General features: G+C 40.7%; 1 protein-coding gene across 1 annotated transcript in view; it reads left to right on the forward strand.

The window, feature by feature from the left end:
- Nucleotides 1-15,024, forward strand: part of LOC101863618 (putative glutamate synthase [NADPH]) — a gene marked incomplete in the record, with an annotated part of 111,454 nt that overhangs the window by 46,493 nt on the left and 49,937 nt on the right. Inside the window, 8 exon segments of the mRNA XM_005109316.3 lie at nucleotides 816-1,082; nucleotides 4,152-4,268; nucleotides 4,980-5,164; nucleotides 6,982-7,132; nucleotides 8,630-8,764; nucleotides 9,869-10,029; nucleotides 11,232-11,324; nucleotides 12,654-12,867. Of these exon segments, the coding sequence (XP_005109373.2) occupies nucleotides 816-1,082; nucleotides 4,152-4,268; nucleotides 4,980-5,164; nucleotides 6,982-7,132; nucleotides 8,630-8,764; nucleotides 9,869-10,029; nucleotides 11,232-11,324; nucleotides 12,654-12,867 (1,323 nt within the window).

Consider the following 15,024-nt stretch of genomic DNA (forward strand, 5'->3'; position numbering starts at 1 on the left):
CTCTCTCTCCCCCCTCCACCTTCCCCTCTCCCTGTCCCTCTCCCCCTCCCTTCTCCCCCTCCCCTCTCCCTCTCTCTGTCTGAACGTGTGAATAGCTCACCCTCTCGTTAAAGACTTTTCCGCTCTCACAGTACTATAACAGAGGCAATATGTCAATTGTATAAATAATTCTTACCTGTTACCAATGCTCAGTGTTACATCTAGAATCTCAAAGACTTAGCCAAAAATTTCTAACACTCTATTGAAATCAGTTGCCCTATAAAAAGCTGTATGATACCAGTAGGCCTACTTTATGGCTCAAAATAATCATAAGAATATTTACCAAAAAGAATCAAACAGCTATTGGCCATTCTAGTTACAAAATGAAGAACCTGTATCTCTTCGTACTGTGAGAACAAGATGTCCAAATACAAAACTGGTCTGGCTTTATTTGAATAGATAAGGGCATACTTTCGATATTTAACTCTTTCACTGCCAGAGGGTTTTCCTCACCTGAACCGGGCCCTGTCTGTGATCTGCTTTCTGGTACTGCCTACCTTCAGAGAAATTAAAGATTTTTAGTTCATTTTTCAATATTAGCCACTTGTATAGGAAAATAAAGGAGACATATTGACCTATCTCAACAGGTAGCTAGAAATTATCATTCTTCAGTCTGGGATTTCTGTTTCGATTATCCCAAAAGTAGGACTGGTTTGAAGCAGAAAGTGGAGAGCCATGAAAAACGGCTCACAGCCCAGCGTTGAGAGTATCTCAAGCCATGAAGCATGCCTCGCGGTAGTGAAAGAGTTAAAAATCAAGCATCCTTTTCTCCTCAGGCTGTTATGACTATGGTCCCCGAGGCCTGGCAAAATGATGTCACCATGACGAAAGAAAAACGGGACTACTACCGCTGGTGTGCTTTCTCCATGGAACCCTGGGATGGCCCGGCGCTTCTGACCTTCACAGACGGCCGTTATATCGGAGCCATCCTGGACAGGAATGGACTGAGGCCTTCGAGGTTCTATGTGACCAAGGACAACTTTATGTACATGTCCAGCGAAGTAGGAGTCACGGACTGCAAGCCTGAAGATGTTGTTCAGAAGGTAATTTCAAAGCTGCCATGCAAGGGCTTCAAAAAAGATGAGGTTTTCTCAGATTTCCTGTGCTCATTTGACATACATGATTACATCTGGAACTGAAAGACCCAATTGATCTTTTCTTCTTTTTTTTATGTTCTTAGGTATGAACATAGGCATGTCTCTTTGAAAACAAGTCTTTTTTCCTACCTGTTTTCAATTTCAAATCTCTGAGATTAGATATTGATTACATTATTTTTGCATTTTATTAATTCTTTTGTTCTATTTTTCAGGTTTTCAAATTTCTTACATTAATTTTCTGGTAAAAGATCTGCTACAAATGAAAACAATAGAAACCTTGCAGAATTAAGACTGATCATTAATGACCAATTCTTTCCAAACCTTAACTTGACTATAACACCACTGTTTTGAATGATATCTAAACATCGACAGTTTAACTATCTATTCACTTGTTGTTTTTAAAAACTATCTTCTGTTGAGTATGCCTAGAATTTTTGCCTTGCTCACAAAAGCCGTGAGTCTGATTTGTTTGTGGGGTAGATATTTTATTAAGCACCTCTATCTTTCTGCTAAGATTTAGTTTCCCACACAGCCCGGTTTGGCCCTGACAGACAGCGGAAAAAAACCCTGCTTCCTAAATCATGTTAGTTGTGTCAATTGGGATGTAAAACATTTATTTATTTGGCTCTTATGATCTAGATATGTGAGGCAGCGAGGTGGAATCAGGCTCTCGTCAATTTTTGGGCATGTAGAGTTATTGGTATCATCGTAAAGCTTGTTCACTTGTGTTTATTTGGATGAAAAAAATATCCATTTATCTTGAATACAAGTCGACATATTTGTGAAGGAAGGAGGTGGGGGTCACCTGTTTTCAGAGGTAAAAGTAGATAGAAAATGGCCGCCAAAGATTAGTTATTTCCTTAGCTTAAGAGTCCGTAGTAACTGAAAATTTACATTTTTTGTGCCTTTAATCAACGTTTTTCAGAAAAATCCCACAGAAATGAGTTCTTTAATGGGCATGAAAGGTGTTGAGCCAAAAAACAAAAAATTGATAAAAATTCACAAACCTGCAGAAAAATGCAATTTTTTTCACTTTCATTATTTTGACGAGAACCTGATTCCACCACGCTGCCTCACATATGTTTATGTGACTGCTCAAAACTCATTTGTGTAAGTCTTAGTTGAGGTGCGTTAGCGCATGTTTGGATAGTCTAGTTTTCACTGCTGTCGTTTTGTGTATGTAATAATTTATGGCTGAGAAACTTCTCCCTTATGTGGTGGAACTAGTTTTTGTGTAAAAAGAAATATGTGAGGCATCGTGGTGGATTCAGACGCTCGCCAAAATGATGAAATCAAAGAAACTGACGTTTTTCTGGCCGTTGGGCAATTTTTAAAAAAAATTGGGGGGGGGGGGGGGGGGGGGGGCGCTCAACACCTTCAGATCTAATGTCCATTCAAAAATTAATTTCTGTGTAGATTTTTATTAAAAAACGTTGATAAAAAACTTTTAAAAAATATATTTTCAGTATCCAAGGACTCTCATGGTATGGAAGTCACCGAACTTTGGTGGCCATTTTCTTGCTAATTTTACCTCTGAAACCAGGTGACCCCCACCTCCTTCAATCGCAAATATCTTGACTGTGGATATTTTTTTCACCAAAAGCAAGACAAATGAACAGGTTTTAAGACATTACCAATAACTCCACATGCCCTAAAATTGACGAGCGCCTGAATCCACCGCGTCGTGACACATATATGTGTGTGAATTTTATTTGCAGTAATCATGTCATGGATTAAAGCGCTCAGAGCTTATACTCGAGTGAGACAGAGTACTATATCATCATCATCAATGCCTTTCCCCCCCTGGCAGGATAAAGGCCACGTACAAGCTCCTTCCATTTATCTCTGTCCTGGGCCATCCTTTCACCCCTGGCAGGATAAAGGCCACGTACAAGCTCCTTCCATTTATCTCTGTCCTGGGCCATCCTTTCACCCCTGGCAGGATAAAGGCCACGTGCAAGCTCCTTCCATTTATCTCTGTCCTGGGCCATCCTTTCACCCCTGGCAGGATAAAGGCCACGTACAAGCTCCTTCCATTTATCTCTGTCCTGGGCCATCCTTCCAAGCTCGTTTCAAGTGAGCTTCATCTCTCTCATGTCCCTTTCCACATATCTCCTCCATGTTTCCTGTGGCCTGCCCCTGCCTCGTGCTCCCTGTGGATTCCACTGCAGCGACTATCTTGTGATGTTTCCGTGGGCTTTCTGAGGGTGTGTCCTATCCATCGCCACTTTCTTAGTCTTATTTCTACTTCTATATATCCTTTTGTCCTGTCCTTTCCCACAGCTCCTCATTTTTTATGCTATTCTGCCACTTAATTCTTAGGATACTCCTCATACATCTGTTGATGAAAATCCGGACTTTATTCAGCACTGTTTTTGTTGTCTTCCAAGTTTTGCAGCTGTAGAGGAGCACAGACTTGACATTGGAGTTAAAGAGTTGAATCTTGGTGCGCAGTGAGATGTTGGTTGCTTTCCAGACTTTTTATAACTGATTGAATGCTGACCTTGCCTTGGCGGTACTTGCTTTTACATCTGCCTCAGTTCCACCTTTACCATCGATGACACTTCCAAGAGTGCTATATAACTTCAATCTATTATCATTATTATATACAACCCATCACACCCCGTCTCCACGCAAATTGTAAGATCACGCAGCGGCAGATATGTACCTCTAAAAACAAAGAAAGAAAGATATAAAAGAATTGTTTTACCATCTAGCATAAGGCTATTGTCAGAATAAGCATTAATATGTATTGCTCTTTCGAGTATGAATCTATAACTCTAAATGTCTTGTAATTAAATTCCTGCTTGTGGTCGAATGATACCTCTGATGTGATATGTACATTTTGTCAGCTTTACTTTTCTTTTCATATTGAATTTTAATGAGAGAAATATATAATTTAAATTTGTTTGTATACCTGCATGTGTTCTTACGGTCCTGTACAGCCAAGAAAAATTTCCCTCTGGGATAATAAAGCATTATCTTATCTTATCTTATCTTATCTTTTGTCCCCAGGGCCGTCTCAAGCCAGGCAGGATGCTCCTGGTGGACACCAAGGAGAAACTCTTCATCAAAGATGAGGTCCTGAAGAGACAGCTGGCTCAGCTGAGACCAGTGGCCCAGTGGCTGGAGGTTTGTACCGCAAGATTTTGGGACAGTTTGACAGTGTGTGGAAACATACTCTTGCTTTTTTATCGAGAACTTTTTTGTTTTGCATTCAAAAGAACTGAGGACGATTCTCTTGCTGGCAGGATGTTTCATTTTGTATCTCTGTCTCTTTTTGTCAAAACTCAGGATGGCCATGACTATGCAATTTATTTTATATCTGCGTCTTTTTGTCAAAACTCACATGGTCGTGACTTGGGGGGTCAAAGTGGCCGACCTCCTATGTAGGCTAAATTGTGTCAGTGAGGGGGTAAAACATTAACAATCACTTGTAATAAAAAAAGTAAAGGCTGTTTGAGACAAGGTGCTACCACGCTCGTGATATTGGAAGACAATCCTGCGTTTTGGATGTCATGCATCTTAACACCTCTCCAGTGTGTATTGTATATCTATAATGTCGGCATCTGGCTTCACATAGTCTTACTGGTAATCAGTATGTGCTTTTTTTGCATCCTTGGGTAGAATAATTAGTGTCTATGTCCCTCAGCCAGATTTTCAGATCTCTCATAACTGAGAAGCATGTAGTTGACTTTACAACAGCAAGAATGTAGTCTTTTGCGGTGTTTTTTCTAAGGTGATAAAAAATGCACCACCTCTAAAAACTAGTTAAGTGTTAACACTTTATTTGTGCTGATGAAGGGGAGAAAAAGCTCAAAGTCCATTATCTGATTTCCTCAGAAATCGGTAAACATGGGTGAACTGCGTCAAGTGTACAGAGACCTTCAGGACAACTTCCAGGTACGACCAATGGATCTACAGCCGTCACCAGTGGGCGCATTCATTGAAGAAGACGCCCGCCTCAACCTGTACTCTTTCACAATGGACGAGATCAACAGACTAGTGCTTCCGATGGTCAAGGAAAAGTGAGTGAATGTTGCTCAACCGTGAAATCAATGTGTAAATCTGTCACGACACATTGGAATCAGGCGCTCACCAATTTGAGGGTGTGCGGAGTTATTGATATCTTCTTAAAAAAGCTTGTTCACTTGTCTTGCTTTTGATGAAAAGAATACCCATCTGTCTCAAATAGAAATCAAGATATTTTAAATTGAAGGAGGTGGGATTGCCTGGTGTCAGTGGTAAAAGTTGCAAGAGAATGGCCGCCAAAGTTTGGTGTTTTCCAAAGCTTTAGTGTCCTTGGAAAGTGTAAATTTACATTTTTTCTGCTTTTGATCAACGTTTTTTAAGTAAAATTCACTCTGAAATGTGTTATTAAATTAACATAAATAATGTTGAACTAAAACACAATTTGAAAAGAAGTGCCCAACGGATGAATAAATGTCGGTTTTTGTGATCTCATTATTTTGGCAAGGCAAGTGCCTGATTTCACCACAATGCCACACAAATGATTCACAATAACTCGTTTACCTGTTATAAATGCAATTCGAACCGGTGTCATATTGAAAAAAGATTTCAAATACATGTGGCAGAAAAAAATACAATTCGATGGCTGTATGCAAGACGCTGCATAAACATCAAATTGCATATTGGCCTGTGTCAGAGTTTTGCATCCAACCTTCAAGTTGTTCTTTTTTAAGAAAGTGTTGTGTTTTTAAAAAATATTTTACTGACCCCTATCAAGATGTCCACCTATTTAAGGTAATCACTTTTCTCCTGGGCAAAGGGTGGTTTTCTTGGACAATTTCATCTGTATTTTGTGCTATTTTTTATACTGACCCGTAGAATGGTGTTTCCATGGGAACTGTAATGAGATGATAAGTGCTGTTTAATCCTAGATTCTACTCGTTAGTCCATCCACGTTGTTTTCAGTTCTCACTGTTTCGAGCAGGGAACGATCCAATGTGTGTGGGTCGTACAGGTCCGGAGCTCCATCCACTGCGTCGACCAACCAGTAGCGTCGATCCCTGCTCAGCCTAGATTTAAGTCGTGGCTCGGAAGGCCAGTTCAACCTTCGCGTCTGTTTATATACCCCCACCCCCCTGTGCTCCCTTATTCTCCTACACTCACTAGGCCACACTGAGTTTGTTCACTTATTTCACGCGCTTGTGGTTTGTCTGGTAATCACAGCGAATTAGACCGCAGGAACTAAAAGACCTTTTACTCTTGAGTTATCCTCCCTTTCCAGATTCGATATTCATATAAAGTTATGACAATAATATCCATTGCTGAAGAAAAATACCTTCATAGCTATGTTGCTTGTTACACTGTTATTTTATAGTGTCAAGTTATTGTTTCTCTCTGTTTCCAGCATGTTTTTAAAACATGTTCTATCTGTTCAAGTAACAGCAGTACTGGGGAGTATAGCTGGTTTTCTTTTAGTGGGAGGGTGTGTGTCTGTCTGTCTGTGTGTGTGTGTGTGTGTGTGTGTGTGTGTGTGTGTGTGTGTGTGTGTGTGTGTGTGTGTGTGAATGTGAGAGAGAGTGAGAGAGAGAGAGAGAGAGAGAGAGAGAGAGAGAGAGAGAGAGAGAGAGAGAGAGAGAGAGAGAGAGAGAGAGAGAGAGAGAGAGTGAGTGAGTGAGTGAGTGAGTGTGTGTGTGTCATAGACTTGAATTATAACACTAGACTGGGCACTGTCACATCGGCCACTCTTTTCTCTTCCTAAAAACCTTCACTGGGATGGCACCCACTTGATTGTGCAGAAGGAGGGAAAAACACAAGTCTCGCCATAGTCAATTGTGGGTACACAATTGTGGGTACACAATTTTTGTCTTTTTTTCAGGAAAGAAGCCCTTGGCTCCATGGGCAACGATGCCCCTCTGGCCTGCCTGTCCCAGTTCAACCCACTCATGTTCACCTACTTCAAGCAGCTGTTTGCACAAGTGACCAACCCTCCCATTGACCCGTTCCGAGAGAAGATTGTCATGTCTCTGGTACGTGATGCACAGACCATTTATTAAAATGTTGGAGGGGAGGAGAGGGGGGAGGGAGAGTGGAGGGGGGGGGAGAGGTGAGGAGGAGGGAGACGAGAGAGGGGGGGGGAAGGATGAGACGAGAGGGGAGGAGGAGGAGGGAGAGGAGAGGGGGATGAGACAAAGAGGGGGAGGGGGGGGGATATTTTCAGGTCCGGACATATTCTGTCTCTTCGAAAGTGGCAGAGTTTCTTTTGCTCTTGTCTAATCAAATAGCAAACGTCACACTTTCTGCATGACTTGAATCGAGAGCAAGACAATATTTTCAGATAACTGATGCCAAATGTTACCTTGCAGATAGACCAAAAGATCTGTATTCTTAAATAAAGCTCTGCTTTTGTCAATGTTTGAAAAGTGTAGTGCTAACATTGTGGGTCAAGTATTCAGCTTCATATTAACTACTGCATTTCAACAAAAAGAAAGAAGAATGCATATCGTGAAGGACATGCTTATTGTTTTCTTTATCCCCTTTGCGAGGCAAATTCTTTTCAAAACTGGATGAGGCTGTTTGGGCAACTAGCGATGAAAGCTTTAATACCTGTTTTGCTGTAGCTGTACAAGTTTGAAAAAAAAAAAGATTTTTTAAAAGAAAATAATCAAGTGCTACACCATGGAAAAGAAAATTGGACAAGCTGTCTAAAAGTTTTCAAAAGAATGCAGAAAATGCCCAAAAAGTCAACTCAAAGGTCAAGAAAGATGTCGAAATAACAAGGAAAAAAGCCAAAATGGAACTGAACTATACACAAAACTGACAGGTTAATTCCACATGTTATATCACATGTAACAAGAGGGTTAATGTCTGTTGAAAGCAGAGATGGCTGGCCAAAAGCCGCCCTGGTGCGGGTATTGTGGATACTGGTAGACATCCATCCGTGTGGTGCGGGTATTGTGGATATTGGTAGACAACCCTCCGTCCCGGTTCGGAGAGTTTAGCTCCTGACACACCCAGTTTGAGAGCAACAATCACAGAGGGCAACAAATCATATGAGGTTTCACGAAATTGAAATGCTAAAATCAAATGAGGCTGCAGAAATTAGTAATGCTGAAGCCAAGAGAGTAGCCTGCATGCTGGGCACATTCACATGGGGAAATGAAACTTTGAAATACTCAAAATGCGGGAAACTCTTCTTTGCCACAATTGATCTCAACTGCTATAGCAAAAGTCACAGACCATCTTAATCCTTATTTTTTTCAGTTTCTCTTCAAGAAATATTCTACTTGGCAGATACAATGGTCATCATCAGAAATTGACAGTAGTAGTAGTAGTAGTAGTAGCAGTAGCAGCAGCAGCAGCAGCAGCAGCAGCAGTATATTATTAATCATTATATTATAAAGAATATTATCATCATCATTAATATTATTATTATTGTTGTTATCACAAGTATTAGCCGATTGTTATTATTATTATTATTAATATATATATTATATTATCATTATTATTATATTCTTTTCTCCCAGGCATGTCCTGTGGGTCCCGAAGCGAACATTTTGGAGCCTGGTCCCGACCAGTGTGAGCGTCTGTGGTTGGAGCAGCCAATCCTCTCGTTGCCCGACATGGAAATGTTGCTCACAATGGACTACAAGGGATGGAAGGTAGGGTGAAAGATCTGGAATTTGATCCTTGCACATGTTGTTTGTGATCAATGAAACTGTATTTCAGTACAAACATGCCTTCCTTTTTGGGGGCTCAAGTTTAAATCAGGGCTGCAATGAACCTCCCTTTGTTCTGCTGCTGAAGCGAATACGAGTATTATGACAATTCACCACTGAAGGGTTGATAAGGGTTCCCGGTACAGTTACTATAAATAGTTCCAAAAAACATGTCATTATGTGCTTCGCATTTACTTATAACTTCCAATGTACTAGTTAGGTTATTTTTAATAGAGTTCCATAACCAAAATGTGAGGGTCTGGGTACCGTGAAGAAGGTTGGGGCCTAATTGTCTCTTAATGTCAAACCAGTCGGACTGCATTTATAGTGCCATGAAGTTGTGTTTACTTTTCCTCTCAAAATGTCTTGACTCCCCAAACTACCCAGGTTCAAGAATGAATGCCTCATAAGGGGTACGACCCAGGGTCTTTTTCTGCCCTGTAGTCGAAAGTGACATGACTCCATCAAGGGTGGCATGTTCTTAACTAACAGTGTGCCAATGTTTTCGGTGTTGCTCATTCTTAACTGAAAAAAAAAGCCCCAAAAAACCCAAACAAAAAGTTGCAGTGTTTCTGTATGTTGTTTTTGTTGTTATTGATCCAGCAACAGCCAGGCTGTCGCCCTTCTGCTAAATGCCATGTTGTGATAAATGCAGGTTTGCTGCAGTTGCTGTAATGTTCCTTACAGTGTGTGGTCAATGTTAGGTCTTGGAGGGAGAAGTGTAGCTATTTTGTCATTCAGGGCTGTGCAGTGGAAAAAGTGTTTCTGTAATCTGCCGTAAGCTGATAAAACACCTTTTTTTCTTCACAGCAGTTTTGAGAAAAAAAGGGGGTTTTTTGTCAGCGTAACCATTTCAAGATAGAATGATTTCGAAAATGTGAATTCTAATTTATTTAAAAAACTAGTCTCAGTTTCACTTTGATTTTTTCCCACAAATAGGGTAACTGATCAGGCTTTCGAGTTAGCAAGTAAAAAATGTTGGCGCCAAAGAGTAAAAATGCGTTTTGTCAGCTTATGACAATAATGTATTATGATTTTGTCTTTCAGTCCAAAGTGATCCCCATGGTGTACCCAGTGTCTGAAGGCCCAGAGGGACTCAAGCCGGCCCTGCTGCGGATCTGTGAGGAGAGCGCAGCTGCTGCAGAAGAGGGCTTCAAGCTTATTGTCCTTTCTGACCGCTCGGCTGGGCAAGACAATGTACCCGTCAGGTGAGGCTTTATTCAAGGTTGCTGCTGGAAAGCAGGAGTAACAAACAATGAGGAATGTTAGATTCTCCACACAATACAAACTCCGCTTAACAAAATAGATTGTAGAATGATATAATACAGTATAATGCGGATAGGTCGAACACAGAAGACTCGAAATCACGCATCATTCAAACTGTGCCTGTGGTCCCGTATTTTTTTCATCTTTATGTTCATAAGAAATTACTCGAACTGCGGATCCTTCGAACTACCGAGGCCAATCCTGACGAAATCAAGCTATCTGTGTTATACTGTACTTTGGTCACTTGAAACGACACCAGACCATTGTGAAAGAGGTGCTTGAGTGAAGGATGTGGGGCAGGAGAGCCAGGGGAAGACAAAAAGTAACATGGATGGATAACATTAACACATGGACTAGTCTGGGTATAGCAGAATCTGCACCTGCAGCTCGCAACCGTGAAGGATGAAGGGTTATTACACGTCAACCTCTGAATCAGAAATGACACCTCCTGGGCTTTCCTATTGTTTCCCAGATGTCTCGACAATATGAATTGTTTTCGCATTTTATCTCTGTCTTGAAGTTCATACCTCCTTCAAGAATAAGTATATGTCAAAATTTACTTTTCTGTACTTTTCAGCCTCTATGAATGTTCTGGCTTAATGTGCTTTTTTGTACAGTTATGTTTTTGTGAATGTTGTATCAAAATACAATTTTCTGTATAATCCTGTGTTATATAAAATCTTACTACATGTAAGTGGTAAGCTATGTTTTCATTTTGTTATATTGGATGAGCGCTTTTTACTTCACTTCATAGTCGTCTTACAATATCAAACGTTTTGACACCAAGCTTAAAGATGGGGTATTGCCTGGATGTGTCACGAGGCGAAAGACAAAAGTTGTTCCTAAAATATTGGATATTGTGACCTGCATGAACCAGCAGTGGTGTATGCAATAAGTTATTTACAGATGTGTAAAGAGATGTGCCAAACATGTTTCATTGTGAATTGTACCTTAAAATTTCTCCTAAAATACTATACCTATTTCATAATCTAGTTTACACATGTCATTTCAGTCATGTTTACGGTAGGTATATTATGCCGTTGTTCCGAACTTGCTGAGTTGTTGTACCCAGAGTGACGTTATATTATTTGTTTGTTGAAATTCTGGTATATAAAAAAAAAATTCTTTTTATATATTTCCATAGCTCCCTGCTTACCATTGGTGCTGTGCATCATTACCTGATTGACAAGAAGCTCAGGATGAAGGTTGGCATTGTCTTGGAGACAGGTGAAGCCAGGTGAACAGGTTTTTTTTGTCTGGTAGTTGTTTTTTTGTTGTTTGTTTTTTTATGGGTTATTTTTTTTTGCAGTGAGTTACTTTTACTTTACTTTTACTTTTCCATCCTCTGTTGCCGTTAAGCGTCGAAGGGAGATGCAGTTTTCTATAGTAGGCCAGCTCCGCAGCTCTTTCATTTGTGATGTTATGTTTTCTTAGGGTTTCCTTGACACCCTCGATCCACCTTTTGCGTGGCCTTCTGCTTCCTTTATAGCCTGAGTGCTTGGTGTTGTAGGCTCTCGGGTCTGGCTGGTCAGGTGACATGCGTAACAGGTGGGCAAACCATTTTATCCTCTGTCTTTCTATGTAACGAAATGACTCAGCTTTTGGTCAAAATATTGGCTCAAAAAACAGCTGGACAGATGGATAAAGTTAGTACAGAGAAAATTTGCCACCTCTTTGTAGTTGGAACAAAGGAGTTCTAGCACCTCAGCAGTTGGGGAGTTCCTCCCCCTGATGATGAGACAGCTGAGAATTTTTATCCTTCTACCTTTTGAGATCATGTTTAGATCTCACTTTCATCTATACACACATTAAAAATATATGTATATAACACATGTATGTCTTTCCGTTTGCTTCAAGAGTCTTTGATTGTTTAAACCTCCAAGTGTTGCTGACAAATAGCCTATGGTGACTTCACCACGTTATGTTGTAAAATTCTCGAGGACAGGCAAGTCAAGCAGGTAAAGGCCATAAACCTACTCATTTTCAGAAAGTAGAATGTAAATAGAAAGCAGAGCTCATCTCCCTCCCCCCCCCCCCCCACCCCCACCGGGGCGGAGTCACTGATTCAACAATGTCATGCTCATAACTGTGCCTGAACTGCAACAGGGAACTGCTGCTTTTTCTTTCCTAATCCTTACTATCGCCATTTTCCTCTTCTTCTTTTGTATGTTTGTCACACTCTTGTGACCCTCTCTTTCCGGGGTGCCTTGATAGTCGAAGCAGACTTTGTACTGCTGAGGCTAGAGAGGTGAGCAGAGTAAGCCCGATTCCCTGTAAAGACTTCTCTGTTGACATCCACCCCTTGGTGCTCATATGACATAATGCAGTTGCGAGCGCCATAAAACCTCTACTAAAAAAAAAGAAGCTCCTTTTTGAAGGAGTTGAGATGGTTAAAAATTAGGTAAATGAGCCAAATAATGATGAAGATTATGGCCAATTAAATCCGCTGCGACACCACCAAATAAAATTTACGGCCAATTTAATCCGCCAATGACACTTGGAAGGTTTAAGTTTTGAACAAGTGGAAAAGAAAATTAGTACATGCGTGTTATAATCTTCCAAACAGAGAGATCCACCACATGTGTACTCTGCTTGGCTACGGTGCTGACGCAGTTTGCCCCTACCTGACCTTTGAACTGATGCATCGTCTCCGCCTTAGAGGTGTCATTGATGAGAAGTACGATGATCGTGCCATTTTCCTGAATTATCGTGCTGCTTGCGCTCGTGGCATCTCCAAGGTCATGGCTAAGATGGGTATCTCCACTTTGCACAGCTACAAGGTAGGACGTTTGTTTTGCAGTGGTTTGGGAATGAAAGATCATTATAGTTGCCTATGTGAACACAGCTACAAGGTAGGACGTTTGTTTTGCAGTGGTTTGGGAATGAAAGATCATTATATTTGCCTATGTGAACACAGCCACAAGGTAGGATGTTTGTTTTGCAGTGGTTTGGGAATGAAAGATCATTATATTTGCCTATGTGAACACAGCCACAAGGTAGGATGTTTGGTTTGCAGTGGTTTGGGTATGAAAGATCATTATATTTGCCTATGTGAACACAGCCACAAGGTAGGATGTTTGGTTTGCAGTGGTTTGGGTATGAAAGATCATTATAGTTGCCTATGTGAACACAGCCACAAGGTAGGATGTTTGGTTTGCTGTGGTTTGGGTATGAAAGATCATTATAGTTGCCTATGTGAACACAGCCACAAGGTAGGATGTTTGGTTTGCAGTGGTTTGGGTATGAAAGATCATTATAGTTGCCTATGTGAACACAGCCACAAGGTAGGATGTTTGGTTTGCAGTGGCTTGGGAATGAAAGATCATTATAGTTGCCTATGTGAACACAGCCACAAGGTAGGATGTTTGGTTTGCAGTGGCTTGGGAATGAAAGATCATTATAGTTGCCTATGTGAACACAGCCACAAGGTAGGATGTTTGGTTTGCAGTGGTTTGGGTATGAAAGATCATTATAGTTGCCTATGTGAACACAGCCACAAGGTAGGATGTTTGGTTTGCAGTGGTTTGGGTATGAAAGATCATTATAGTTGCCTATGTGAACACAGCCACAAGGTAGGATGTTTGGTTTGCAGTGGTTTGGGTATGAAAGATCATTATATTTGCCTATGTGAACACAGCCACAAGGTAGGATGTTTGGTTTGCAGTGGTTTGGGTATGAAAGATCATTATAGTTGCCTATGTGAACACAGCCACAAGGTAGGATGTTTGGTTTGCAGTGGTTTGGGTATGAAAGATCATTATATTTGCCTATGTGAACACAGCCACAAGGTAGGATGTTTGGTTTGCAGTGGTTTGGGTATGAAAGATCATTATAGTTGCCTATGTGAACACAGCCACAAGGTAGGATGTTTGGTTTGCAGTGGTTTGGGTATGAAAGATCATTATAGTTGCCTATGTGAACACAACCACAAGGTAGGATGTTTGGTTTGCTGTGGCTTGGTTATAAAAGATCATTATAGTTTTCTATTTGAATTTGATCAAAAGTCTGAGGAGTCAAAAACTGGAGTACTCTTGGGTACGACAAGTCCATCTTAACCCTTTCGTTGCCAGGGGGTATACGTTCCTACTGTCAATACTGATTTTCAGCTGAGCTCGTTACCCAGGACAGCAGCCTAATGTCTCAGTGTTAATGGACGCGCTGTCTAGATCTAGTGCACTCATGACATATTTCGGACACCGGGTCTTCGATTTTTTCACTTTTCTCACTTATCTTATACCCATTTCCTACTATCTTACTCATAATTTCGAATGACCTGCAAATCTATGTCAAAAAGGGAATTTATTTGCCTTTTTAAAGCCATTTCAATATTTACATTTTAAGAGACCACTCGGCATCCTCGCAAGCCTAGATCTATGTTTATCGGTCGCTTGCAAGCCTAGCATTAAAAGAATATGGGCAAATTTGGTACAGATTTGCGTGTCTTTTATTCCTGAATACGAATCTACGCATCGCTTATGACTAAAACTCTGCTCAGCAGAATTAGAGCCAGGTTATCAATGTGACGTACATGTAACGTCATATAGGCAACCAGGAGCAGCAAATTTTGCCTACTTCCGTGACATACATGGTACGGCACAGTGCTAAAAATTACACACTTTCATGACATTCTGGCAACCAAGGGGTTAATGAATTTTGCTATCAGGCTTGATCTGAACCGGTTGGGATCTTAGATCTTTGAGCCTACTAGGCCATGCGTGAGAACTCCCTCAGGCCAACTACTAGATTTCAGAGGTGCTGATTTTCTAAATAAATATAGAAATCTGAATTTCTGAAATTTTCTGGATTTAGCAATACACTCAGGCTCATAAACTTATTTATATCTTTTGGCATGTCACATTGCACTTTGAATGAAAATAGTACCGATGCAACGATGTGTTAGACAATGAAAAAATACTTTGTCTTTGAGTCCTCATGCA

Source organism: Aplysia californica, unplaced genomic scaffold (assembly GCF_000002075.1).
Source record: "Aplysia californica isolate F4 #8 unplaced genomic scaffold, AplCal3.0 scaffold00766, whole genome shotgun sequence".
In the NCBI taxonomy this organism is placed as follows: domain Eukaryota; kingdom Metazoa; phylum Mollusca; class Gastropoda; order Aplysiida; family Aplysiidae; genus Aplysia; species Aplysia californica.